This window comes from Pipistrellus kuhlii, unplaced genomic scaffold (assembly GCF_014108245.1).
Source record: "Pipistrellus kuhlii isolate mPipKuh1 unplaced genomic scaffold, mPipKuh1.p scaffold_m20_p_18, whole genome shotgun sequence".
Lineage (NCBI taxonomy): Eukaryota > Metazoa > Chordata > Mammalia > Chiroptera > Vespertilionidae > Pipistrellus > Pipistrellus kuhlii.
Genome location: NW_023425493.1, coordinates 15,203,000 through 15,229,204, shown reverse-complemented (window position 1 = coordinate 15,229,204; position 26,205 = coordinate 15,203,000). Strand labels below are relative to the sequence as shown.

At 38.5% G+C, this 26,205-nt stretch overlaps 1 protein-coding gene across 1 annotated transcript; it reads left to right on the top strand.

The window, feature by feature from the left end:
* The first annotated feature begins 291 nt into the window (after window positions 1-291).
* On the top strand, window positions 292-26,205 carry RNF2 (ring finger protein 2). Its single transcript, XM_036442321.2, has 7 exons — window positions 292-563; window positions 15,098-15,186; window positions 18,985-19,145; window positions 19,778-19,993; window positions 21,955-22,227; window positions 22,988-23,159; window positions 23,603-26,205. The coding sequence occupies exons 2-7, from the start codon at window positions 15,100-15,102 to the stop codon at window positions 23,702-23,704; spliced, it is 1,011 nt and encodes a 336-aa protein (XP_036298214.1). The 5' UTR covers window positions 292-563; window positions 15,098-15,099; the 3' UTR covers window positions 23,705-26,205.

Genomic DNA, 26,205 nt, shown 5'->3' with positions numbered 1-26,205 from the left:
TCACAGGGGAGCTCACCTCTCAGCGCACGCCCCGCAGCCGGCCCGGGGAGCCGGACGGATGGGCCGAGGCCGGGGAGGGCTCTGCCAGCAGCGGGCAGAGAACGTGGAGGCGCCGGAGTTGCCCGAGGCTGCGTGGGCCGGCGGCGGGGCGGGGGCGTGACCGGCGACAGGAGGGGCGTGGCCTAGGCCTGGGCGTGGACGGCGGCGGGGCGTGGGCGGGGCCACGGCGGGCGGGGCGGGGCGTGGCGGCGGCTGGGGCCTCCAGGCCAGCACGCGGCGGCGCTCCCGCGCCAGCACGTCTCTCCGTCCCCGTCCCCGTCCCCATCCCGCGCCTCCGCCCCCTCGCTCGCTCGCTCCTTCCCGCCCTCCCCGCAGCGCTTGCCCAGCCGGCTTCCCCCTCGGTCTCTCATGAATATTGAGCGGCCCCTGTTGTAGTTCCCGAGCTCCATTGCGGAAGCCCAGGCTCGCCATATTGTGCGGCGGCGGCGCCGGCGGCCGCGGCGGCTTGGACCTGAGTCTCGCTCCGGCCGCGGGCAGCGGAGTCCGGGCCGGGCCGGGAGCCGGTGAGTGCGGCGGGCGGCGGGCGGCGGGCGGCGGCGGCGGCGGCAGCGAAGGGCGGCGGGCGGAGCGGGCCGGGTCGGACCGGGCTGAGGGCGGCCGCGGGCGGTCGGGGCCGGGGGTGTGTGTGTGAGTGTGTCCGCGGGAGTGTGAGGGGAGATGGCGCCGCCGCCCCCGGCCGCTCTCTCTCGGGGCGGGGGAGGCGGCTTCGCATTGTTCCCGAGTCTCCCAGGGTCTTCTTGGCGGGGGCGGCGGATCGGTCGAGGCTCCGGGATTCCTTCCTTGGCCGCGAACCCCTCGCGCCGCGCCGCCGGCTCCTCCCCGGCGGGGCCCCAGCCTCTCGGCGGCGGCGGCGGCCCCTTTCCGGAGGCGAAAAGGCGTGGAATGCGGGGGATTTCTCCGGGCTTTGCCCTCGGAGCGGGCGGAGCGGGGCGCTTTGTGCGGGGAGCCCTTTCCCTCGGGGGTGCCGGAGTCGGCGGGGCGCGGGGCGGCGCTCCCCGGCGTCGGGGTTCCCCCAGGCTGCGGGGGGGAACCCTCTGGGTGAGAACCGCCTGGAGCGCCGCCGGCCCCGGGCCCCCGCAGGGTCTGTGGCTGGTTTCTCAATCGCCAGGTTGACCCCGAGGAGTCGTGGGGGGAGGGGGTGTCTCGGTGTGTCTCTGCTGGAAGCTTCGGGGGGTTCGAATCCTGTCGTTGACGCGGAGATCTTGGGGGTACCCGCTGTCGTCGGGGATCCCCCTTCGACCCGGTTGTCAGGATAATTTCCCCTCCTATTCCCGGAGGTGCTGTGGGGTTAAAATTAGTTACGGGCTTTGAGGTTCATGCCCGTTATCTGCCCGCTAAGGCCATAATCCTAAGGAATGGCTTATCTCCTTGAAGGTTATTTTTTGGGGGGCATGGAGGCGGGGGTCTCTTACTTTATGGCTGTCAGAAGTTTTCCAGAATGTGTGCCTTGATGTGTGAAAATGTCAGCTTCCCCTGAGGGCTGTAGAGACATTGTGCTGTGAAATGGATAGGTTTGCATTCGGTTACCTGAGTACTGTGCTTTGCTTCTTTTAAAAACTCAAAATTTTGAGACGCGGTGTCACTGTGTTAGCCCGAGAATCACGCTGGGAACCGGTGTACGAGTGATCTGCATTCTATAAATCTACTTTTTTTTTTTTTTTGGTAGTTCCAAGGTGAGGAGCTGAAACTTAGTGTAATGGGTAGATAATCTACTTTCCTCGCTTGCCTTAAGGTGTGTGGTTGTTGAATATTTTAACAGCATAGATTGGTGTTAGATCTTGGTTCTTAAAAATGATCCTTTGGTTTATAAAGAATTTAAATGGCAGCAACATGATTCGGTCATTCCTTGTTTCCCCCCCCCCCCCATCCCCCCAAGTTTCTACTTGTGTCACAATCAACAGGTATCTTTTAAAATCTTGATTGCACACTGAACGCACTTTTTAGTAAAGTAATTGGTTGTTATATAAGACTCCATTTTCCAGGGATAGCACAGCAAATATGGCCTCTCACTTCTAGGGATTTGGGTTATTTCCTTCAGGTACCCTTGCGGAGTCCACGTTGGAGGTTAATTATAATAGGTGTGGGGGTGAAATGGAGATTTTAGGGAGGAAAAGTGCCTGAGTAGGCTAGTCCCTTTTGAGCATTTGAATCATATGCTGCTGATGGTCCTTAAATGTGCTGCGTAAAAGAAAAGTTTCAAATTAAAACCGCTAACATAATGCAGACATGAAGAATTTTTAGTTTTCCCGAGCTTGTGAGGAGCACTCAGACAGCTAGGTCCCTGGTTTGTATGGATAGAAAGATAGTTCAGGTCAGCAAACATCTTTGTATGTCAGGTCTATCTCCTTAATCTGATTTATTCATAATTTGTGTTTATATTATGGAGTTGTTGGATAAAGGTGATATATGTCTAATGAATAATATATAACCAGATATTTTAGTGACAGTTTCATTTCTATACATTAGTAAAGAAGCGGAATTCTTTCCAGCCAAGAGAAGTGAGTTAACATTAAAAAGCACTTTATTAAAATTTTGACAGCATTTCTAGTATGACTTACAGCACTGCATAATGTTGTGGCGCCTCATTTATTAAATCTGGAGAAATTAAGCAATGCATTACAGTTTGCGATTTTTAAAAAAAGAAAAATACCATGAGATTATGTATATTCTGCACACATACAGATCTATGCTTGACTTTCAATTAATATTGTTTATTATGCATGCTGTGGGAGACATACATTGTCATCAGACACCAGTTATTTAATTTCCTGGTGTTTTTTTTTTCTTCTTGAGATCTCTGTTATCGTAGTAACTTATTGAATGTTTAGATCCCCATGTAATTTTGGGTACAAAGGTACAGTAACATTTATGCTGTTCATTCCCTGAAGGTGCATATATCCTGTATGTTCAGCACCTCCGGTCTTTTTACCTAATATGTCACATGGGTCCTCAGGTGTCTCTTTTAAGTACAGCTTACAGTAGTTGATTTTACGTGGATATTCTGGCTGGGTATGCAGCTCTTGGCACTGAAATAGAAGCTGGTGTTCATGTGCCCATAGCTAGGAGGTAGGTTGGCTGTTAATCAGTTTTATGCTATAGGGAGGGACTCCATGGAACTGACTATAGTTTTTCTTTCAAATTTGAGATTCTTCTTCTCTTTTGTCTTACAGATGTTAGGCAGCTGAAGTGGACTGATATATGTCTGGGCCTACTAATACCTCTTGTTGGAATCTTAGAACTTACATAAATTACTGAACATTCTTAGAAAGAGTCCTGTTGTTTGAGTTGGCCTTCTCCCATTTCATTTAGAGAATGCGTTAACAACTTGTGCGCTGCTTCTACATATCTCCATTTTGTCGTAATTTTAAGAGTCTCATGCTCTACCGACTGAGCTAGCCGGGCACTCACATTTTGTCGTAATTTTAAAAGATCAATTTAAGTACAATAGTGACATTATTTTTGTTATTTACCTCAGAATAAATTGTTTAATGAAGTCATCTTATTTAAGCATGTCATTAAAATATCAAAGCATTTTGATCATTTGTTTTCAAAAGATGTGTTGATTGTGGACTCCTGTGAGAGGGATTTCTTTTTGTTTCTGCTAAAGTGTGGAGTTGTGTTTTATGAAGAGGTTAAATGCTAAAGTCAATAAAATGAAAATCACATGTAGTAAAAAATGCTGCTTAAAAATCCCTTAAGAAGGGAGAACAGCATACCTTTAAGTTCAGCTCAGTTTTAGTGTTGGAACAGAATGCTGTTTCTTTTGTTGAACACTAGATGAAGTAGTTAGCTTGCATTTAGAGGCCATGATGAACAGAAAAAAAAAGTTTTTAAATATAACAATCACATTCAGAATGGTATAATGCTCATACTACGGGAGGCTTGTAGGAACTGAGATCAGGTCTACCATCTCCCATTTTCTCTAGCTGTATCTAGTAAAAAGAGGTGGGTGTGCATACTTGGAATTTTTATCTGTAGGACTAACTCCTTTTATCTATAGGAATAAATTCCTAAAGGATAGGAATTTATCCTTCATTGACGTAGCAAGAAGGTATCTCAGAGGAGAACGGTTAGAATCCCTGTGTTTAGTAATGTATTTGGTGTCCAGTAAAGAAAACAGAAACTTCAATGGGAATTTCAGCAGTGGTGATTTAATATAGGGAGTTGGTTAGATAGGTGTAAGAACAAAAAGAGAACATTACATTAGTCAGCCTAAGAGCTCAGGGAAAAGATTCCATGGGCCTGGTTCTGAACTTTTGAGGAGGTTAGTGTTGAGCTGCTGATAGGGCCGGTTCTGGGAGAACAGAAAGAAGCTGGGGCCTGGAACCAGTTGCTGCTTCAGCAATTGTAAGAAGTATGTTCATCTCTCTTCTTCCTTTCAAATCTCCATTTAATAATTCCTCCATTGGCAAGGCTTACTGAACAAGAAGCTCCCTGGCAGAAGAGTAGCTTAGGATAGTTGCACAGTCTCAGCTCCAGCACCATAGACCAGAGGCTAGCATGGTAGTTTTGAAGTTGAGAATCAGTGAGTAAACCCACACAGATAGACTAGGTTAAAATACAATAATTTAAATAGGGAATCGTGTCCTTAACCTTACCTGTTCAAAAAACATCGATTATCATGTGTGGCTAATGATTAAGTATAGAAAAATGAACATGGTTTCTTGTAAATCCTTGGATTTGCAGACTGAGTGGGGATGACAAATAAATGACTGTCCAGTGTGTTAAATACAGTAACAGATGAGTGAAGTGCGTTGAGAACCTAAAGGATATAGCAACCTATGTACTCTTCTCTTCCTAGCTAAATTTAATAATTACCTTCTTTGTCTCTTGATCAAATCCAACTTCATTTTCTCTGACTCCTCTGGCCAGCCAGTACCTATGAAAACTATTTCTGATATGCCTCAATTTTGTCATGTAATCATAATCATGATTAGTTAAGCATTTCTCTGTGTTTCATTAATCTGAATTACGAAGACTGTCTCTTCATTTTTAGCCTACCCAAGTACTGTGCACATAAAAGACATTCAAGGAATATTTATTTTTGTAATGGGTAATGGGAATTAAAATATTGATCATTACCTTTGCAGCATTGTTTACTCCTTCAAAAGTCATAAAAAATAGTTTGGAGTGTTATTTGATTTACAGATCTGAGAATTTAAAGAGTAAATGGTTAATTTAAACTGTATAATACCAATAGCTAGAAATAGGACTTTGGGTTTATAATGTGTTATATTCCAGAGCCAGCAACTTTGGCAGGGATTTTTTTTTTTTTTTTTAAGTTAATACTCACCTAAGGATATTTTTCCATTTATTTTTATTTTTTAAATATGTATTTATTGGTTTCAGAGAGGAAGGGAGAGGGAAAGAGATAGAAATATCAATGATGAGAGAGAATCATGGGTCAGCTGCTTCCTTTACGCCCCTACTGGGAATTGAGCCCGAAACCCAGGCATGTGCCCTTGACTGGAATCGAACCTGGGACCCTTCAGTCTACAGGCCGAGCGAGGCTCTATCCACTGAGCCAAACCAGCCAAGATTCCATTGATTTTTTAGAGAGAGTGGAAGGGAGAGATGGAAACATCACTGTGAGAAACATTGATTGGTTGCCTCCAGCACAAACCCGGACTAGGGTTGGGGAATCTGCAGCCAAGTTACATGCCCCTGACCGGAATTAAACCCGGGACCCTTCAGTCCGCAGGCTGACACTCTTATCTACTGAGCCCAATTGGCTAGGGCCGCGGTTAGCAAACTGCAGCTCTCGAGCCACGTGCGGCTCTTTGGCCCCTTGATTGTGTCTCTTTCACAAAATACCATGGCCTGGGTATTTTGAAGATGTGACGTTAGAAGTAGTATAGGTTTAAAAAATTTGGCTCTCAGATTTCAATCGCTGTACTGTTGATATTTGGCTCTGTAGACTAATGAGTTTGCTGACCACTGGGCTAGGGCATGAGATTTCATTTGGTGACTGACTAAAATCTTCTACCTTTTTTTTAATTATAGCCTAATCTTCTAAAATCTCAGTTATTTATGGAAAGGGGGGAGAAAAGACAGAAGTCCCTCATTTTATTTCCTAAAATTAGAAACATTATGTAGTTTCCTTTTATACTATTCTTTTTAGTTGTCTACTCTTTATCTCCTTTTTCCCCCCACTCCCTGTATTGAAAATATCTCCTTTTTTCCTACTCCCTGTATTAATTACCACTGCCTCCATTAACTATTGTGGACTGTTCTAACTGCAGTGCTTCATTTTGATTTCTTTTTAGACATGTCATGCTTGCTTCCTGCCTGCAGATACACATTTGCTGATTTAACTTAAAACCAGTCGATTTTTCACTTTAAAAAAGATGTATGCTTCTATGCCAGTAATTGCATTAAACCTCACTGTTTATACTATTTACTACCTATATAGAGTCTAATTCAGTCTGGGACGTTTGTCTTGGAATCTAGCCAAATATTTTATGACACCTTTCCTGCATTACAGAAGGTGTAGTGTTGAGTACAGTAGAAGGTAGGAGACTTGGTTTCTAGGTCTGGTTCTACTTCTAGCAAGAATGTTGGCTTTTCTGTTAAAAGAAAAACAATACATGCCGAGACCAGTTTGGCTCAATGGATAGAGCGTCGGCTTGGGGACTGAAGGGTCCCAGGTTCGATTCTAGTCAAGGGCATATACCTTGGTTGCGGGCATATCCCCAGTAGGGGGTGTGCAAGAGGCAGCTGATCGATGACTCTCTCTCATCGATGTTTCTAACTCTCTATCTCTCTCCCTTCCTCTTTGTACAAAATCAATAAAATATATTTAAAAAAAGAAAAACAACACCACACCTGGTGGATGAAGCAGTCATCATCCACATTCTAACCAGAAGAAACAACACACAGCACAGCATCCACAGATCCAAGCAGCGTATCTCCAGGAAAAGGAAAGCCTCTGGATGAATCTCTGAAGGAAACTCCTACAGGTCATCTTGAGGAAGTTGCTTTGGCTCTAAAAAACTCCAGCCCGGTTGGATATGATGAACTGCCTGCTGCCATGAAGGATTTGGAACTGATGAAGACACTTGGAATGAAATTTTGGCATCAAGAACTAATAGAAATTAACAGTCTATAGAGAAGTATCGAAAAGAGAACTGGCTAAAGACATTGCCTCAGACACATCTGGGTGTTATTAAAAGCTTTGCATTCTCTTGTTAAGGATATTTAAAAGAAAGTTATTGGTCCCTAGCTGGTTTGGCTCAGTGGGTAGTGTGTTGCCCTGCAGACCAAACAGTCCCGGATTCGATTCTGATCAAGTGCACAGACCTGGGTTGCAGGCTCAATCCCTACTAGGTGGTATGCAAGAGGCAGCCAATCAGTGATTCTCATCTTTGATGTTTCTCTCTCTCCCTCTCCCTTCCTCTCTGAAGTCAATAAAAATATATTTTAAAAAAGAAAGAATAGAAATAAAAAAGTTGTTGGTGAAAATGATGTATGGGAGAAGTGGATGTTCTTTAATCTTACTTTTCCCAAGTCTGGCTATAGTGTAGTAGTCCCTCCCCCAATAGGTTTGAAGTGATATCTCTTTGTGGTTTGAATTTCATTTCCATGATGATTTGAGCATCTTTTTATGTATTTCTTGGCCATTTGTATGCCTTTGGAAAATGTCTGTTGAGTTGTACGAGTTCTTTACATATTTTGGATATTAGCCCCTTGTTATATATATGATTTAAAGTTATTTTCTTCATTCAGTAGGTTGCCTTTTCTTTTTGTTGATGGTTTCCTTTGCTGTGTAAAAGCTTTTTAGTTTAATTCCATTTGTTTTGAATTGATATGTTATAGTCCAAAGTTTTCATTGCTTTTGTTATATAAATATATGTGTATATTTAAATATATTTTCATTGCTAATAAGATCTGGATGTCTAAAAGGGCAGGTACTATTAGCAATTAGTATATACTTAAAAATATATATATCACCTAAAACATGCTCTTTTTATAGGTAAAGTGGTTTACATATATTGACTCACCGAAGTCATTTTGATTTCTAGTATATATGAGCTATGCCAAGTTTTTGCAGCTTTCTTTCATAAACCTAAAATTATACTAATCTTTAGATTTATCAGAGCTATAAGATTTCTTTCTGTCCTTAAAAGTTTTTATTTCCATTTTCATGCTTTTTTTATACCCTGGCTTTTGAAATTGAAGAAGCTGCTTTTCCAGTTTTAAACTTTTGATCTGAGTTGCAGAAACCAGGTGACAAGAAACTCCTAAAGAGGAAAAAAAAGATTAAATTAGTTTACCTTTTGGAACTGAATCCCAGTCTTACTGCTACTATTCCCCATTGTAGTTGTTTTTCTTTTTTTTTTTTTTTTACAAGAGAAAAATCTGTTCCATGTGACAGAGGGACCCTAGAAACACATTCTTCACTCTTCTGTTTTTATCTGTTGTTGTCTTAAAACTCTTTGTTAAAATCTGTGCTTATTGTAGTAATAATAATAATAGGAGTTGAAAAATGGAGGGAACCTTGCCTCCCCACAAACTCCAAACAATTTTTACCTTCTAGAATAGGGGTGTCGAACTCAATCAGAGAAGGGGTCAAAATCTAAAATCCAGCCTAAATCGCGGGCCGAATGGTTTACTGAACAGTCATAAACTGTCATTGTGATGGAAATGCAGCGGAGTGCAGTGATGACAGCGTGGTGCGGGCCACATTGCAAGGCCTGGCGGGACGGATTTGGCCCGCGGGCCTTGTGTTTGACACATGTGTTCTAGAACATAACTTTTACATAGCTAATTGAAGCATAGATGCAAATTGGTGGCTTCTCTCATCACTTTACCTTATAAGTATTACTAGTCATTGGATATGGTATTAATATAATTACTACTTTTAATGATTGAAGCAATGTCATGTTGACGTTGCAGCAAATGTCTCTATACTCATGGCATTATTGTAGTAGTAATATTAATTGTATGTTCGGTGCAGTGGCTAAGGGCATGGCCTTCTTAGTCAAACAAACCTGCATTTGAGTTTTGCCTTTGACCTTTACTATGAGACTTTGAAGCAAGTTGCTTATTTATTTATTTATTTATTTATTTATATTTTGGCTTGATTCTTTATTTGTTAAATGAGAGCAATTCTAGTACCTTCTTCATAGGGTTATTAGGATTAAGCAAAATTTCAGAGGCAGGAAAGAGATGGAAACATCAGTGGTGAGAGAGAATCATTGATCAGCCATCTCCTGCATGTCCACTACTGGGGATCGAGCCCACAACCCTGACATGTGCCCTGACTGGGAATTGAACCATAATCTCCTGTTCCTGGGTGGACACTCAACCACTGAGCCATATCAACTGGGCAAAAGTTACCTATTATTAATAACACTAGAGGCCTGGTGCACAGATTCGTACACCGTTGGGGTCCCTTGGCCTGGCCTGTGGGGATCAGGCCAAAACTGGTTCTCAGACATCTCCCGAGGAGTCCCAGGTTGTGAGAGAACAGTTCTCAGGTGACACATCCCAGAATCAGGCTCCCTCCTCTGGTTCCAGTGTGTCACCTGAGAACTGCAGTTGCCAAGTCACTGCAGCTTGGTAGGTAACTCCTGTATTGAGTGTCTGCCCCCTGGTGGTCAGTGCACATCATAGTATTGGTCAGATGGTCACTTAGGCTTATATATATAATTTCCTAGGACTGGCAATGTATTAGAAACCCCTTGAGCAAGCAGTGATTAAGACAGTCTTAGAAGTTACAAAATTTAGATTGACAGATGAGAATCAGAAGTAAAGCACCAGTGTAAGGAATGTCTTGTCAGACAAATGAGTTAGAATTCAGTAAATCAACAAAAATGGAAAGTTCTTACCAAATGGGACCAAAAAAAATGAAAACAAAAGAGAAACAACTCCCACTCACAGATGTACATTCTATAGCATCAGTGTACTAGTTCAGAAAAAGATCTATAGCTAACTTATCTATTGTAAAATACTAGTAGCCATGTGCACGAATCTGTGTGCCAGTAGCTCTCTGCCACGCCCTCCTATAGCTCTCCACCTGCTGCCCTGCCCTTCGGTAGCTCCCCTCCCCCTGATAGCTTGCTGCTCTGCCCGCTCCTGTAGCTCTGCTGCCTGCTTGTAGTTTGATGCCCCACCCTCGTGCAGAACCGTGATCCAGTTGTTACCTGGTCAGTCATTACGCCTTATGGCATAATGGATAATTAGCATATTCCTCTCTTATTATATAAGATATATGCAAACAAGCCAGATGGGCGTGGAGATGTATAGTTTCAGCAGTTTTCTTGAAGACAGAGTGCAGAAACCTTAGCTGTCGCATTGAATGGTAGATACTTGAACTTTAATATACAATATACCGTATTTTTCGGACCATAAGATGCTCCGGACCATAAGACGCACCAGTTTTTAGAGAAGGGAAATGAAGAAAAAAAGATTCTGAAACAAATAGTGTCCTAAAATATTTTATGTGCATTAAAACCCAACATCACAGTCATAAACACATGTAATCAACCCTGTAAAGTAAACAGCAGCATTTAGAACCATTTTAGAGCCGGGCAAGCACACAGAGACCACACAGAGCCGGGCAAGTAAAAAAACTTTTTTTTTTAAAAGTATATGTGTAGGCTATATTTGGACCATAAGACGCAGGGACTTGCGTCTTATGGTCCGAAAAATACGGTACCTCTTATTTTGAAAAGAAAAGATTGGGGGAAATGAGTGATGTTGTGTTTGATTTAAGTATTCAAGTTAAAAAGAAGTTGCTAATGGTAGACTTTCTTAGGGCAAGAGAAAGGATCATCTTTAGGCATTGTAGAGGTAAGGATCTTTTTTATAGCAAGCTTTTGATCCACAAAATATTAGAGCTAAGAAGGGCTCTTGATGCTTCTTAATGAAAGTTTTATTTACAGAGAAGGAAACCGGATCCTCGGATAAAGTGGTTAGCTCTACTTCACCCAAGAATTTAGAAGCAGAGCTTTTCTACCACGTGCATGTATTTGTAGAAAATTTGTGGCTACTCCTATTAAGTAACCAATATTCCTATTATCAAAATTGTCTCCACCTAGTGGCAACAGATATTTTGCAAGGCTGAGTATAAACTTGAGAAAAACTGTTGGGGTAACTTTATTGGTCACTCCTTTTGAAGAAGAGTCAGCCTGGTGACAAACTGTGTTGTCTTTACAGAGGGAAAAGAGGAGACAGCGTGCCTAATATTGCATGTGCCTCCTGTGCAACAAGTCCAAAAACTGAGGTTAGCTTCTCATCCCTTTCTAGAACATGCATACCATTCATTACCTGTTTAAAATTATATAGTAATTTTAAATATATATTTTGCTATCTCACTTTAGATTTTTTTTTTTTAAAGTACTGACTACTAGACAGCAACAAGCTAGGCAGCTTGTGGCTTTACTCTCCTTTTTTTCTCATTTATTGTATCCCCTGTATTTTACCTCCTAAGTGTTTTTCAGCTCTGCCCCTTCTAATTCATACTTATTATAAAAATGTATTCATTTTTCATTTGTATTATTGCACAGTTCTTCAACTAAATTTTGCTTCCACAGGTCCATCCTCTACTGCTGCTGGAATTGATTTGTGGGTTTCAAATATAAATCTGATTTTCATCATTTCACTGTGGATTTCCCCCAACACCTTTGCATGTGGCATAGTAGGCCTCCATAATCTGGTCCACAGTTTAATTCTTTAGCCTCTGTTCTACTTCCAACCTCCCTCTTTTCTGTTAAGCTAAAAAAACAAAAAACAAAACAAAAAGGAGAGGCAACAAATGTTTATTTGGGATCAAAAGAATTGCAATTTTGGAAACACTGATTCAGGCAGAGCCCTAAAAACTGGCCTAATTATAGGGTGAGCACAAAGGGTTTTATTAGAAAAGGAAGGGAATAATTCATGAAGAGAAGAAAGAAATTTCTATTGGTGCTAACAAACTGAGTTAACATTTTAGCTATATGTGGCTGATAACTGATTCTGTCCAAAACTAGAATCCATAATCATCAGTTTGTGTATCCAGAATGTCTACTTTTCTGTTGGCTTTGCGATTGGTTGTTTGTAATACATTGTTAGTTTTGCCCAGTCCAAAGCTTATTTTCTCTAGTTCAAATATTCCAAAGGTTCAAGGCTCAAGGCATAAAAGCACTTCCTCTGGAATGGCTGCTCTGGCTCCATTTTTAAATGGCTTCACTTATGTCAGCTTCTCACATTTCACTCATTTAGTAGTGAACAATTTTGAGTTTCACAAACAGCCTATGCTGAGTTGTGCCTTTGCTTATTATGTTGGTCCTTCTGGATTACTTTCCTTTCCTTAGTTGGTTAACTTACACTTAACCTTAAATTCTCCTCTTCCAAGAGAGGAGTCTCTTTCTCTAGGAAACCCTTTTCTGATGTCTGCTCCTCCATGTGACTACTTTTTTGTGCTTTTGTAGCATTTACCAAATTGTGTGGAAAACATTGTTCAGGGCCCACTAGCCAATAAACTCTTGGAGGGTCTCATTTCCTATCTCAGTAAATGTTTCCTACTCAACTGGTTTTTATTGTGGGTCTGTTAGCTTCTAATGTGGGTATACAGGGGCAGAAGGAAAACAAGGCTGCTACTAATATAACTGATGTTGCCTAATAGTAGACCTTGATAGATGTATCTGAAGTGTTGGGGAAAGACTGTATTGGGCCATTAAGAAAGTATCTGTGTTGTGGAACAGGAGTTGAAGGAGTGGTGTTAGAAGAATGAGGGGTGATGAGAAATATTATAAGAGGGCGCAGGTGATCTAGATGATCTAGGTCTGGATTTTAAGTGGTACTTTAAAAAATCTTAGAACATTTATTTTTCCTGTAACAACTTAATTATATAGAGGTTAGAAAACATTAAGTCTGTTACCAGTACTCAAAAACTTAATTAAGACTGGATAATGAAGCTCTGTAATTCACCTTTGAAAGGTTTCTGCTCTGTGTTCCATGATGTGGAAAAAATACAATCCAATTAGGAGTTGATTATATTATCTTTTTAAATAAAGAAGCTATTAGGTTAGCAAAAATAAGTTAGATGTATATTCCAGTTGTTTAGTACAGTGACAACTTTTTCAATAAAGAACACTGTCTTTAGATGCTTAAGAAATTAATGTCTCTTACAGCTGTCACTTCAGATTAAAACTGCTGCAAGTGGTTTTCATGGGGTGATACGGCAGACAATGCTATGATGACAGTGAATTGCTTACTGAGAATTTATCTTTGCTCCCTATTTGCCTAGTCTTGAATAAATTTCTAAAAGCTAACACCTGTATCCTGTAAGCAAGGAGTGTTTTAATTAAGAAACAAATCATTTGATCATTCACATATTGTATGATATACTAATGAAAGAAGAAAAAAATGCTAAAGTTTGGAAGAGTTAATTTTAAAAAATGTATTTCTGATATATATTTCAAAGTCTAAAAAACAAATTAAGGGAACAAATTATATACAGGATTAAGACATAAAGTGTTGCTTTGTGAGGAGTTGGTTATAAGTTACTCTTAATTTTTTTTGGCAAGTGTGGTAGGCTGAAAAATAGGCCCTCAAACAATATCTCTATTCTAATCCCTGGCATCTGTAATGCTACTTTATTGGAGGTTGGAGGGAGTTGGGATGTCTTTGCAGATGTCACTAAATTAAAAATCTTTATATAAAGAGATTATACTGGATTATTTGGGTGGGCTCTAAATGTTATAATGTGTCCTTTAAAGAAATATGCAGCCCTAGCCAGTTTGACTCAGTGGACAGAGCATAGGTAGAGCATGGGTCTGCAGACTGAAGGGCCATGGGTTCGATACTGGTCAAAGGCACATGCCCAGGTTTCTGGCTTGATACCCAGTAGGGGGCATGCAGGAGGCAGCTGATCAATGATTTTCATCATTGATGTTTCTATCTCTCCCTCTCTTTTCCTCTTGAAATCAATAAAAACATATTAAAAAAACAAAACAAAAACAGAGACAAAAGGGATAGGCAGAGGGAAATAGATAAAAGTGCCATGGTGGGAGGGTGGTGGGGGAAGGAAGACATGAAAGAATGGCAAAGTAAGAATTTAGTTAGACTTCATGAAGGAGCTAGCTATGGGAAAATCTTTGGGGAAGAGAGTCTTCTGTTACAGATAGAAGGATGAGCTAGAGAAGGTTGTAAAATTAAAATGAACAAGATTGATAAAGAGAAGAATGACAGATGTGGCTGACAGATGGTGAACAGAACTCAGAATCACAAGCATCTTTAGGTGTTTGAATTTCTGTTTTAATTTCTAAAACAGGCATGGTAAACATTTTGCTCTACAACCAGCTTTTTAAAAAAGCTGAATGTTGGTTGTGTACATCTGTTGAACTTCATGTCATAGTATTCTATAACATATATATTAGCCATATTCTTATTGATAGGCATGCATAGACTTTTATGATTTTTTGATATTACAGATAATGCTGTTGATTTTTGGTTCTTAGTTTTTTCCCTCCCCCTGTTTTTCTAGTAGGTGGGGATGGGATGGCTAGAATGGGCAAAAGTTGGATATTTTTTTTCTCCGGGTCAGGAGGTTCTGGATAATATCCTGGCAGGTTAAGTTCTGGTTAACCAGTTTTTCCTGAGGGCAGAGCTTAGGAAGAACAGAGTGACCAGTAGCTTAAAGTGCTGGAAAGCAGCTTTTGTATCTTTGACAAAGCTTGGACTAGAGGCCATGCTGAAGAGTCTGAAATTTTCCTGATTTAGTTCTAAGTTCCAGGATCATGCCTCTTTAAAAAAGTATTGTTTTGGTTAAGACAGTTTCCTGTATCTTCAGTAATGATCAAGTACTTTCTGTGTGTTTAATAATTTTGGGCATTCAGAGATCAGTTAGTTTTTCTTGCTTTTTAGTAGTTTGTATTTTAAATGGAGAGATTCTTGAGCTTTTTTTTTTTTTTAATTTTTAAAAAAATTTTGAGGAGCCAGTGTATAATTTTATTTTTATTACCCTCAGGATTTACAATTTCTAAGAATCACTTTTGAGATTTATTTCCCTTTCAGATACTGAAATTGTTTTTTCTTTCCTTTTTATTCCTAGCAATGTCTCAGGCTGTGCAGACGAATGGAACTCAACCATTAAGCAAAACATGGGAACTCAGTTTATATGAATTACAACGAACACCTCAGGTAATGTAGACTAAGATAACGGGAAATATGATACATATATAAATTGGGATGCATTTATAGAAAATGAAAACTTGGAAGAACATAACAGTAATAATAAATTGATAAATAAGTAGTACTGACTTTTGTATGTTTGATCGACTCTTCGTTCAACAAATAATTTGAATCCATATTCTACGGGTTCTAAGGTAGGCACTAGGTGAAATGGTGAATAAAACATGTAACATCAGCTCTTAGAATTTATAGACATTAAACAGATAAAACATCCATGTAATTATACCTTGAGAAATGAGTAGGGAAGACTATTTTGAGAAGTTACAGATGGAGAAGACTGGGGGTGGAAGCAGGGTTGAAGGAGCTAAGCATACTTAAAAACTGAACTCATTTTAAGTTTGTGATGCCTATAAAACAGGCAGTGATGTTAACTAGAGAACTGACTAAATATTAAGGTTTAGAGATTGTCAGCACATTTACAGCTTAGTGAATAGATAAGATCGCCTAGAAAGAGGAGCAGAGGGCCTAGATCTTCATCCAGAGGAGCTTCAACATTTAGAAATTAAGTAATGGACAAGGAGCCAACTAAAGAGACAGGAAAAAATGAGAGGGAGGGGTGGGGGGACAAAACCTATGAGGAAGTGTTTCAAAGATGAGGATTCAGTTATTGTTTTCAACAGTATTCAGAAGATGAATAAGCTGAGTATTACAAAGTGTACATTAGATTTGTCAATATGTACTTGATGATTTTTTTCAAGAGATTCACTTGATAGATTGTGCTGCTATGTTGAAGAGGGAAAAGTGAAAACATATAATCAATTCTTCAGAAAAGTTTGGCTCTGCCGTGGAGCAGAGAAATGGAGCAAATACTGGAGGGGAACATAGATTTGGGAAGTTTTAAATTTCATTTTGTTTGTAAGGAGATAGAGCTGGGTAGACTCCTTCCACTTCCCTTGTCCAACACTCCCCTCTCTTCCCCACCTCTCTGTCCTTGACAACTCTAAGGTGTATCGTTCATATTTCTCCGTGTAGCAACTCTGTGGAGATACTCCTCCAGGCTGATTTAGTGGAGGAAAGTTGGCTAAAATCTGAGAGCAGATAGAATAGTCAAGAGTGATACACTTGATAACATAGAAAGGAATGTATTTTCAATAGGAAGAGGTATACTTTTTCCTTATAGCAAGAAACAAGATGATTTATGAAATTTGAGGTAATGTATTGAATGTTCAGGTGGAGAAGGTCTGCAGATAGAAGAAAAGTTGTACAATAGTGTACCAAAAGCAAAAATGAGTCTGTTAGAGAAACCAGTTACTGAGCAGTGTTGAACACCCATTTGAGTCTGGTGAAAGTTTTAGTGATCTCAGTCTGGTTGTGAGATTCCCCCCATTTAACCTCCACAGTGCTGCTCTACCTGCACGGGTACAGGGCTGGAGAACAGGGATGGTAGGGTATATCCAGGGTTGGGATTTAGCTAGGCGAGTTCTTTCTAATCAGGGCAGACTTACTAGCTGAGTCATCATCATTCTCTGATTATTTCCTCATCAGAGGTTATAATTCTAAATCAGAAGTTTGTGTATGTATTAAAACTAAGTAATAAATAGAAAATGCTTTATATAGCGAGGCTGAAACATGATAGACTATTGATAATAGTGATAGTTATTATAAATATAAATATATTTTACTTGCATTCTTTATGGACAGTACCTGTTATTTCTGTCTTTCCTTGTGGAGTCACCAGTTTTTGACCCTTTAGAGAAAGCAAGTACTATGGAGAAGCAGTAGAAACAAGGAAGTGTCACTAACATGGGAGCTCCTGAATCTCTTTTCTTATTCCATAGGAGCCAGTACTGGTGGCCTTTGAGCTAGGTAATTTGTTCTCAAGGAAGAGTGGATAGTGGTGGTAGAGAAGAAGCAGGAGTCACTAGTCTCTCTGCAGCTGGGAGATGTGTATATTGGAACTCTTAATGTATTTTCTCACTAACATTTTTTAGACATGACAAATAAAAATACTTCAGGTGTATCATGATTTAAATCAGTTAGCCGAGAACCTGACCACTGTGTAAAATTGCTTTTGTGGACCAAAACTTTTTAAGTTTCAAAGAAATGATTTTAAAATGAAATAGTTAAACCATGCATATCAATTAGAAAATATTTGTATTGGAATCTTAAAATCTTTTTAATAGATGGCATGAAATGTATAACTTACAGTAGTCCTCTCTTATCCACAAGATTACATTCTCAGATACCTAGTGTATGATTGAAACCACAAGTGGTACTACTAGACACTGTAAATACCTTGTTTTTTTTCCTATACAAACATACCTAGGATAAAGCTTAGTTTATAACTTAGCCAATGTCATGACTAGAACACTTCTTCTTACCATAGGTCTTAGGAACCTCAGCATACAATATTTTCTATTCTTATTGAGAACTTTCATCTTTTTATTTAAAGAAAGCACTTTATAGCTTCTCTCTGTCATATCTAAATTGCCAGCATCACTCCTCTTGTGCTTTGGGGCCATTGGGAGTAAAATAAAGGTTACTTGACACAGCTCAAGATACTGAGACAATTGATCTGCTAACTGAGAAGGCTCCTGTGCCAGCCTAAAAGTATTGTAGCTTGTGTATACTGTGGGGATATGCTGGACAAAGGGCTGACTCACCTCCCAAGTGGGATGAAGCAGAATGGCATAAGGTTTCATCACATTACTCAGAACAGTGCACAATTTAAACTTCTGAATTGTTTATTTTTGGAATATTCCATTTAATATTTTCGGACTGTGGTTGACCATAGGTAACTGAACCGTAGAAAGTGAAGCCACTGATAAAAAAGGGGGGAACTATATTATCAAAATGGTGTCATTTCTAAAGGTGGAAGAAACTTCCTCATTTTGCAGAGTAATGAACAATGTTAAATAGTTATTTAGAACCACATAACTAGTTAATATGGCTAAAACTAAAACCGAGAGATCAAACAAAGGACTTATATGCATGCATATAAGCCTAATCAATGGACACAGACAACAGGGGGATGGGGGCATGAATGGGAGGTGGGGATTAATGGGGGGATAAGGACACATATGTAATACCTTAATGAATAAAGAAATTTTAAAAAAGAAATAATTTATTGCCAAAACCGGTTTGGCTCAGTGGTGGAGCGTCGGTCTGTGGACTGAAGGGTCCCAGGTTCGATTCCGGTAGGGGGCATGTACATTGGTTGTGGGCACATCCCCAGTGGGGGGTGTGCAGGAGGCAGCTGGTCGATGTTTTTCTCTCATCGACATTTCTAGCTCTCTATCCCTCTCTCCTCCTCTCTAAAAAAAAAAAAAAAAAAAAAAAAAAAAAAAAAAAAAAAAATCAATAAAATATATTTTTAAAAAATAAAAGAAATAATATATATATTTTTAAGAGTTGCTTTTCACTTGACATATTCAAAATTATATAATAAAATTAACAGTATGGTACAAATTTAAAAAAATAAAACCTAACGTATCTGATTCCTAATTCAATGCTTTTTCTTATTATACCCAGGCTAATTTACTCCTAGATGTCTTTTAGATACATTAATATATTATCTTTAGCATTAAAATAAGAGCATTTGTATATAATGCATTGGCGGGGGCAATGAGGAGAATCGGGGGATATTATAGCCCAAACAAGATTGGCTGTGAGTTGACACTGATAGTGGCTGGGTGATAGGTATGTAGATGTTCATTTTTGTCATCCTTAATACTTTTGTGTATTTGAACTTATCAACAAAAAAAAATATTTAAATTTAAAAAGCATTTAAATTTCCTTCTTTTACAGGAGGCAATAACAGATGGCTTGGAAATTGTGGTTTCACCTCGAAGTCTACACAGTGAATTAATGTGCCCAATTTGTTTGGATATGTTGAAGAACACCATGACTACAAAGGAGTGTTTACACCGTTTTTGTGCAGATTGCATTATCACAGCCCTCAGAAGTGGGTATGTTGAAATGAGTTATACCAGGCACTTCAATTGTACCAAGACAGTGTTCTATAGGTTTTTGAGAAGTACATACTCTAGAAGTATTGATTTGAGAATTGGAAATTTTTATAAAGTCTAGGTTTAAATTATTGGCATATCTTTGTTTTGAAATAATTCATTTTGAAAAAATACATTTTCAGAAGCTTTATAGGATGCATATTTATTTTGAGGAAATTATGAAGCCATGTTTTTCTGTTTAAGTATACAAAATAATATCCTTATGAATTGTTTAAATAAAGTAATTGATAACATAAATTAATATAGGTGATGATTTTTTGCTTGTATGTCATGGGATTGAGAAAGGGGAAATTAATATTAGGAAAAGAATTTATTTTTATTTCTAAAATGTTATTATTGGGGATATTCAAATTTTTCCCAACAACTAGTATAGAGTATCTGAGATTTCCAAAAATCTTGCTTACTCAAGATTAGTCAGATTTTTAATAAAGTTTAGGTTAATCAGTTTAAATTTATGTGACTTCTTAAAGATATTAGAATAAAGATAATGTAACTATTCGGAAGCTAGATATTTTTGTCTTTAGCCTAAAAGTACTGGCATCGTTTACATTGTTTTTCTTCTTTTTATTTAGCAATAAAGAATGTCCGACATGTCGGAAAAAGCTAGTTTCCAAAAGATCACTAAGGCCAGATCCGAACTTTGATGCACTCATCAGCAAAATTTATCCAAGTCGTGATGAGTATGAAGCTCATCAAGAGAGAGTATTAGCCAGGATCAATAAGCACAATAATCAGCAAGCACTGAGTCACAGCATTGAGGAAGGACTGAAGATACAGGCCATGAACAGGTACACTGGGAAGAAGGTGGCCATTTTCTTGAATACTTTATTAAATATTGAATTTACTTAGCCTTCATTTTGAAAAAGACAAAATACAGAAAGTAATAAATGGTAGTTCTGCATGATTACATTTTTATGCACGTGTGGTATATGCTTCCAGGTATCATATATGCCTGGGTTTCCATTTAAGACAGCAGAACTTTTGAATACCCTTTTATACTCACTTTTCCCTCCACTTACCTACTATCCTATTTCTCTTTTTATAGCAAAACTTCTTAAAAGAGTTGTCTGTGCTCACTGTCTCTACTTTATTCATTTCATTTTGAACCCTCTAGTCAGACTTTAATCCCTTGTATCTTATCAAAAGTTACCAGTGGTGTCCACATTGTGAAATCTAATTGCTGATTCTCAGACCCCATCTTACTTAGTAGTCTTTTACAAATTAATTTTTCTGAATAATTTTCTTCTCCCAGCTTTCAGGAGACCATATTTTCCTGGTTCCCTTTGTATGTTATTAGCTATTTCTTTACCTGAAACTTACCATGTATAGACAAGAACTGAACTTTTTCTTCTTAATCCCTATTTTCCTTCATTCTTGCTCATTTCATTTGATGGCAGCTCTATCATTTCATTTGCTTTATATGTATAACTCTAGATATGTGTGTGTGTATGTATGTATACATCTCCATAAATACATACACACACATACATATCTAGATATATCTCTATCTATCTATCTATCTATAGATTGGTCTAGGCCACCATTATCTTTCATTTGGTACTGAAAAATCCTCATGAGTGGTCTTTATACTTTCCAAGCTTAACCCCACATAGTCTATTCTCAGCATAGCAGCCAGAGTGATTCTGTAAAATTGAAAGTCAAATCATGATTCTACTTTGCTTCAAAGTCTGTAATAACTTCTATTAATATTCAGGTTAAAAGACCTTGGCTTTTAAAACCCTACATAATTTGGGCATCTTCTCACTCCCATTCTCTTTTTCTCTCTGACATCCCCTCATATATTCAGGCCTCAAAGTAGGAGATGCCAATAGAGTCCCATCCATATCTAGTTCTCACCTTGGCTGAACTTCAGAGACACTTGGAAAGTTTTTAAATCCTAGGGCTCAGGCAACACCTCAGACCAACTGAATCAGAATCTTTGATTGGATTCAGGCATCAGTATTTAAGGTTTCAGGAGTGGTTTTAAAGTATAGCCTTTAGTCTGGCCAGTGTTGCTCAGTGGTTGAGCCTTGATCCATGAACCAGCAGGTAACAATTGGATTCCCAGTCAGGCTACATGCCTTGGTTGCTGGCTTGATACCCTCTAGGGGACATGTAGGAGGCAGCTAATGGATGATTCTCACTCATCCTTTATGTTTCTAGCTCTTCCTCTCTCCCTCTGAAATCAATAAAAATACATGTTTTTATTTTTTTTAAAAAAAGTGCAACCTTTAACCACTGGCCTAGAGGTTAAACTCCGTTAAACTCATCTGAAATTGTATTTCGTAAAGTTAAATAAAGTATTAAAATTTAAAAAAATTAATTACTTTTTACATTCAATATTATTTCATTATTAGTTTCAGGTACACAGAATAGTGTTTAGACAATGATATACTTTACAAAGTCCTTCCCCCAATATTTCTAGTACCCACCCCCTTTCATCATACATAGTTATAAAGTACTAAGTTTTGGATGTATTTATTTTAAAAGAGTTATACAATCCTTTTTTAAAATTGATTTCTTTTTCTTTTTCTTTTATTTTTTTTTAGAGAGGAAAGTGAGAGAGAGTAGGGAGAAATAGAAACATTGATTAAACATCTGTTGGCTGCCTCCTGCATGCCCCCTACTGGGCTTTTATAGAATTGTCTTGACTTTTCTAGAATTCTAAAGTTCTGTAAACATGCTTCAAAGGGATTCACTAAAAATGCCTAAGTACATTTTCTGCAACGCCTTTTGTTTCCTTAACTAGACTACAGCGAGGCAAGAAACAGCAGATTGAAAATGGCAGTGGAGCAGAAGACAATGGTGACAGTTCTCACTGTAGTAATGCATCCACACACAGCAATCAGGAAGCAGGACCTAGCAACAAACGGACCAAAACATCAGATGATTCTGGGCTTGAGCTTGATAACAATAATGCAACAGTGGCAATTGATCCCGTAATGGATGGTGCTAGTGAAATTGAGCTAGTGTTCAGGCCTCACCCCACACTGATGGAAAAAGATGACAGTGCACAGACAAGGTAAGTGTGTGGGTTAGTTTTAGATTATCTGAATTCAGAAAATTTAATTGGGAGTTCAAAGGCAGTTTTGCATAAGAAAGAAGGGCAATGCTTGCCATCCAGTTGACTGCCAGGGATCATTGGATATTCCTGATGCCTCGTTGTTGCTTTCTTCCTCCATGCTTCCCATCCATACTTGGATATCTGAAGGGAATGCCCTGAACCTCCTCCTTAGAGGAGGGAGAAAAAAGGGTCACTTAAATTTCTTAACAATGGTACTGGGGTGCCAATAAACACCAGAATTATTGCTGGTGAGGATGGCACTGTATTTCAGCATTCTGCCTGCCATTGAGTACAGATAAACATCAAATATTTGCTCAGTTATTGATGAGTATACCATTCCTAACTCCCCAAGGTTAGCACTTTTATGCTCAGTCTTAAACACCACAAAATTGATGGATTTTTCAGCAATAAGCAATTGGTCATATTCTTGCTGCTGTAGATAGCAGAACTTTGGTCATTGGGTTGAGATGTTCTTTTTCCTCAGTACTGTGTATATTTGATTTTTACCATTTTATATCATACGGTATTTTATGGGTATTTTTGTGGCCTGTTAGATAATATACTTTCAATAAGGAATTTTTAGCTAATAGATGATTATAATTTGATACTATTTTATCAATAATAAAGACATTTACATTTTCTAGAAATGTATTAGTCCTGTAATCTAAATACATTTTCATTAATTTAGAAATTAAATTTTAATGATATCTTTTTCCAGATACATAAAGACTTCTGGTAATGCCACCGTTGATCACTTATCCAAGTATCTGGCTGTGAGGTTAGCTTTAGAAGAACTTCGAAGCAAAGGAGAATCAAACCAGATGAATCTTGATACAGCCAGTGAGAAGCAGTATACCATTTATATAGCAACAGCCAGTGGGCAGTTCACTGTGAGTATCTACAGTAATAAAAGTGTAATCTGCTAATTAGACTGGATGAAGCCATGCAGTGAGGGCAGAGGCGGCAGAGGCAGAGGCAGAGGCGGCGGCGGCAGCGGGGGCCCCTTAAACGAATTTCGTGCATTGGGCCTCTAGTTTAAAATAATAGGCCATTGAAACTGGAAGCAAATTAGCCATCTGAGAGTGGCAAATGGTGGGGTGGGGCCTAATAAAATGGCACAGGACTGGATCCTGACACCCCGAGAGAGGGAGTACCGGGTAGTTAAGTTTTTGATATGTTTTATGAATAGTAGAAGTGACAAGAAGTTTATCCTAAGTTTTTTTTTTTGTTTGTTTTTTTTTAAAGGTGGACTTTCAATAGTGAGATGTTTGTTTCATCTCCCTATTACTATGCTTTGAGTTTTCATAATTCTTTCTTTTTCTTGTTGTTTTAGGTATTAAATGGCTCTTTTTCTTTGGAATTGGTCAGTGAGAAATACTGGAAAGTGAACAAACCCATGGAACTTTATTATGCACCCACAAAGGAGCACAAATGAGCTTTTACTAAAACCAGTCTGGATAATGAACTTTTTTTTATAGCCTATTTCTTTATTATTAAAGATGTACCATCATTACTTTTATGGACACTATCTTGGATATGTTGTTCAACTTTCTTCCTGAGCCAGCCTCGTTTATACTCTTAGAATCTTTTCCCCTTAATTTAAGATTTCCTTTTTGGAAGGGAATAACTATAGTTATTCAGAACATTTTCTTTCCTTTTAAAAATATATCTAAGTAGTATGTCTTACAAAGTATGGTTTCATTTGGAGCACTCTTTGACCCAGGAATTTTCATAATTTTGGATTCTTTTTTTTTTTTTTTTTTTAATTTCACCTGAGGATATGTTTTATTGATTTCTACAGAGAGAAGAAGGGAGAGAGAAACATCAATGTGAGAAACATCAATGGTTGCCTCCTGTATGTGGCCCGACTAGGGTCAAAACTGCAACCTAGGTATGTGCCCTGACTGGGAATTGGACCTGCAACCTTTTGGTGTATGGAATGATGCACCAGCCGTTGAGCCACATGGCTAGAAAACGATTCTGTATTAAGATTCAGTTGGCCATCTTTTTTCCTCCCCTCAAAAGTTTAGGCCTTACATAATGTGAAATAATATGTATTTTGACTTTTCCCCCCCCTGGAATCTTGTATGCGTATAGTTTTCTATATAAGCTGTAGTATTTTCATGAAGACCAAGGCTCAAATTTACTGTTTAAAAATTAGTTCTCATAGGATTATTTTCATGATCTTTTCCACAATCAATCAATCTCTCTCTCTCTCTCTCTCTCTCTCTCTCTCTCTCTCTCTCTCTCTCTTTACAGAAAGGTTCTTTATGAACGTAGTGTTCATTGTCATGCAATGTTATTTTTCCCATTTCTCCCCTACTCTAATTTTGGAATTTCTGATCCTGGGAAAGAATCAAACAAAATCTAAAGTTCAGTGAGAACTTGGTTCATTTACAGATTTCACTGAAGAAATATTGTATTGGTCTTATGTAATCTCCAGGTATATATTTAAAGAGGTCTTTTTTGTGTGTGTGTGTATTCTGTCAGTGCAGTTCCTTTATTATGTATGTTTGATGATTTTTTCTATTAAAATACCAGAAATATGGAGATATTTTGCACTTTAGCCTTGATGAAAAGTACAAGATATGTTCAAAGCTTCCCCACTTCTTTCTATGTTGGTAGCTATGTAAGCTAAGAATAATATGGCATATGAAAATGTTTGCTTCTGTTTGAAAAATGTGTTTAATATTTGAGTTGCCATATATCAGTTTATAAATTTGGTGCTTTGCTAATTACACTCTAGAGAAGCAAATTACCAGAGCGTAGACTGCCTTGATATGTAGTAATACATAATTCTGTAGAAGTATGTCAGCCAGGAGGGTAAAAGTCATTGTCTTCTTAATTTAGTTTTATATTGAGGGACAATGTTCAGCGTTTGGACCCAGGCGGCTTTATGATGGCAGGCAGAAATAAGATGGGATTGTGTTGTTTTTCACCCCTGTTCTGATTTCAGGTATATTTCCAAGTTTGTATTCTCACAGTATTACAAAGACATGTTTGCATTGAGAAATAGACCCTACAGGGTTTTTGTCACAGGGGGAGACTAGTCCTTCAGAACCAGAACTAAAGTCTTATCTAGACCTTGGAATTATTTACCTGTCATTTTTGACATTTTGGGCCAGCTTGAGGTTTTAAATCTTCAGCCCAATATTAAAATAAAAGTATAGTCTTATTCAATTTTTTACCATTTTACTGAAAATACTTAAAATCTGTTTTTATAGGGTTTTTTTTTTGTAATCTGTGCCATGAAATTTGAAAACCATGAAAAGTCACGGGAAATTTTGTATTCAATTACTTTTGTTGTTGTAATGTTACATTGTATAAACTATCAATGCATGCCCACTCAATATAACCCTGGTTTTGTGCTATAACTGTTTAGATTTTATTGGTGACATTAGATTAGTGGTTGCATTAAATAACTAAATTCCCATTGTGATTATTAATTGAAATTTTGTCTGTAAGCAAAAAGTTATTTGTGAATATAAGCTCTGTGCTTAGAAAATGTATGTGTTTATATTTGCCAGCTTGGGGGTGGATGTAAATTCTCCATCACTAGTGAACTCATTTGGATCTGTAGTCTTTTACAAAATATAGTTCTAGATATTTGGTAGATATTATAGAGATTTGATAGAGAATTGAGTGCAGTGTTGTATGTGTATGTGTGTGTGTTTGTGTTTTGGGGTGGGTACTGTTTATCATTACTACCAACCAAGATTTTATAAAGTATTATCTAAATAAGTTCTGTAGCCATCATCTGTGTTGAGGAACAAAAGGCTCATCAAATGTGGTGAGGCCATTGGATACATTATCATTTAAAAATTTACTAGGGTAAAATATATATAACCAAATTTACCATTTTAATGATTTTTTAGTTTAGTGGCATTAAGTCCATTCACAGTATCGTGTAACCATGACCGCTATTTCCTGAACTTT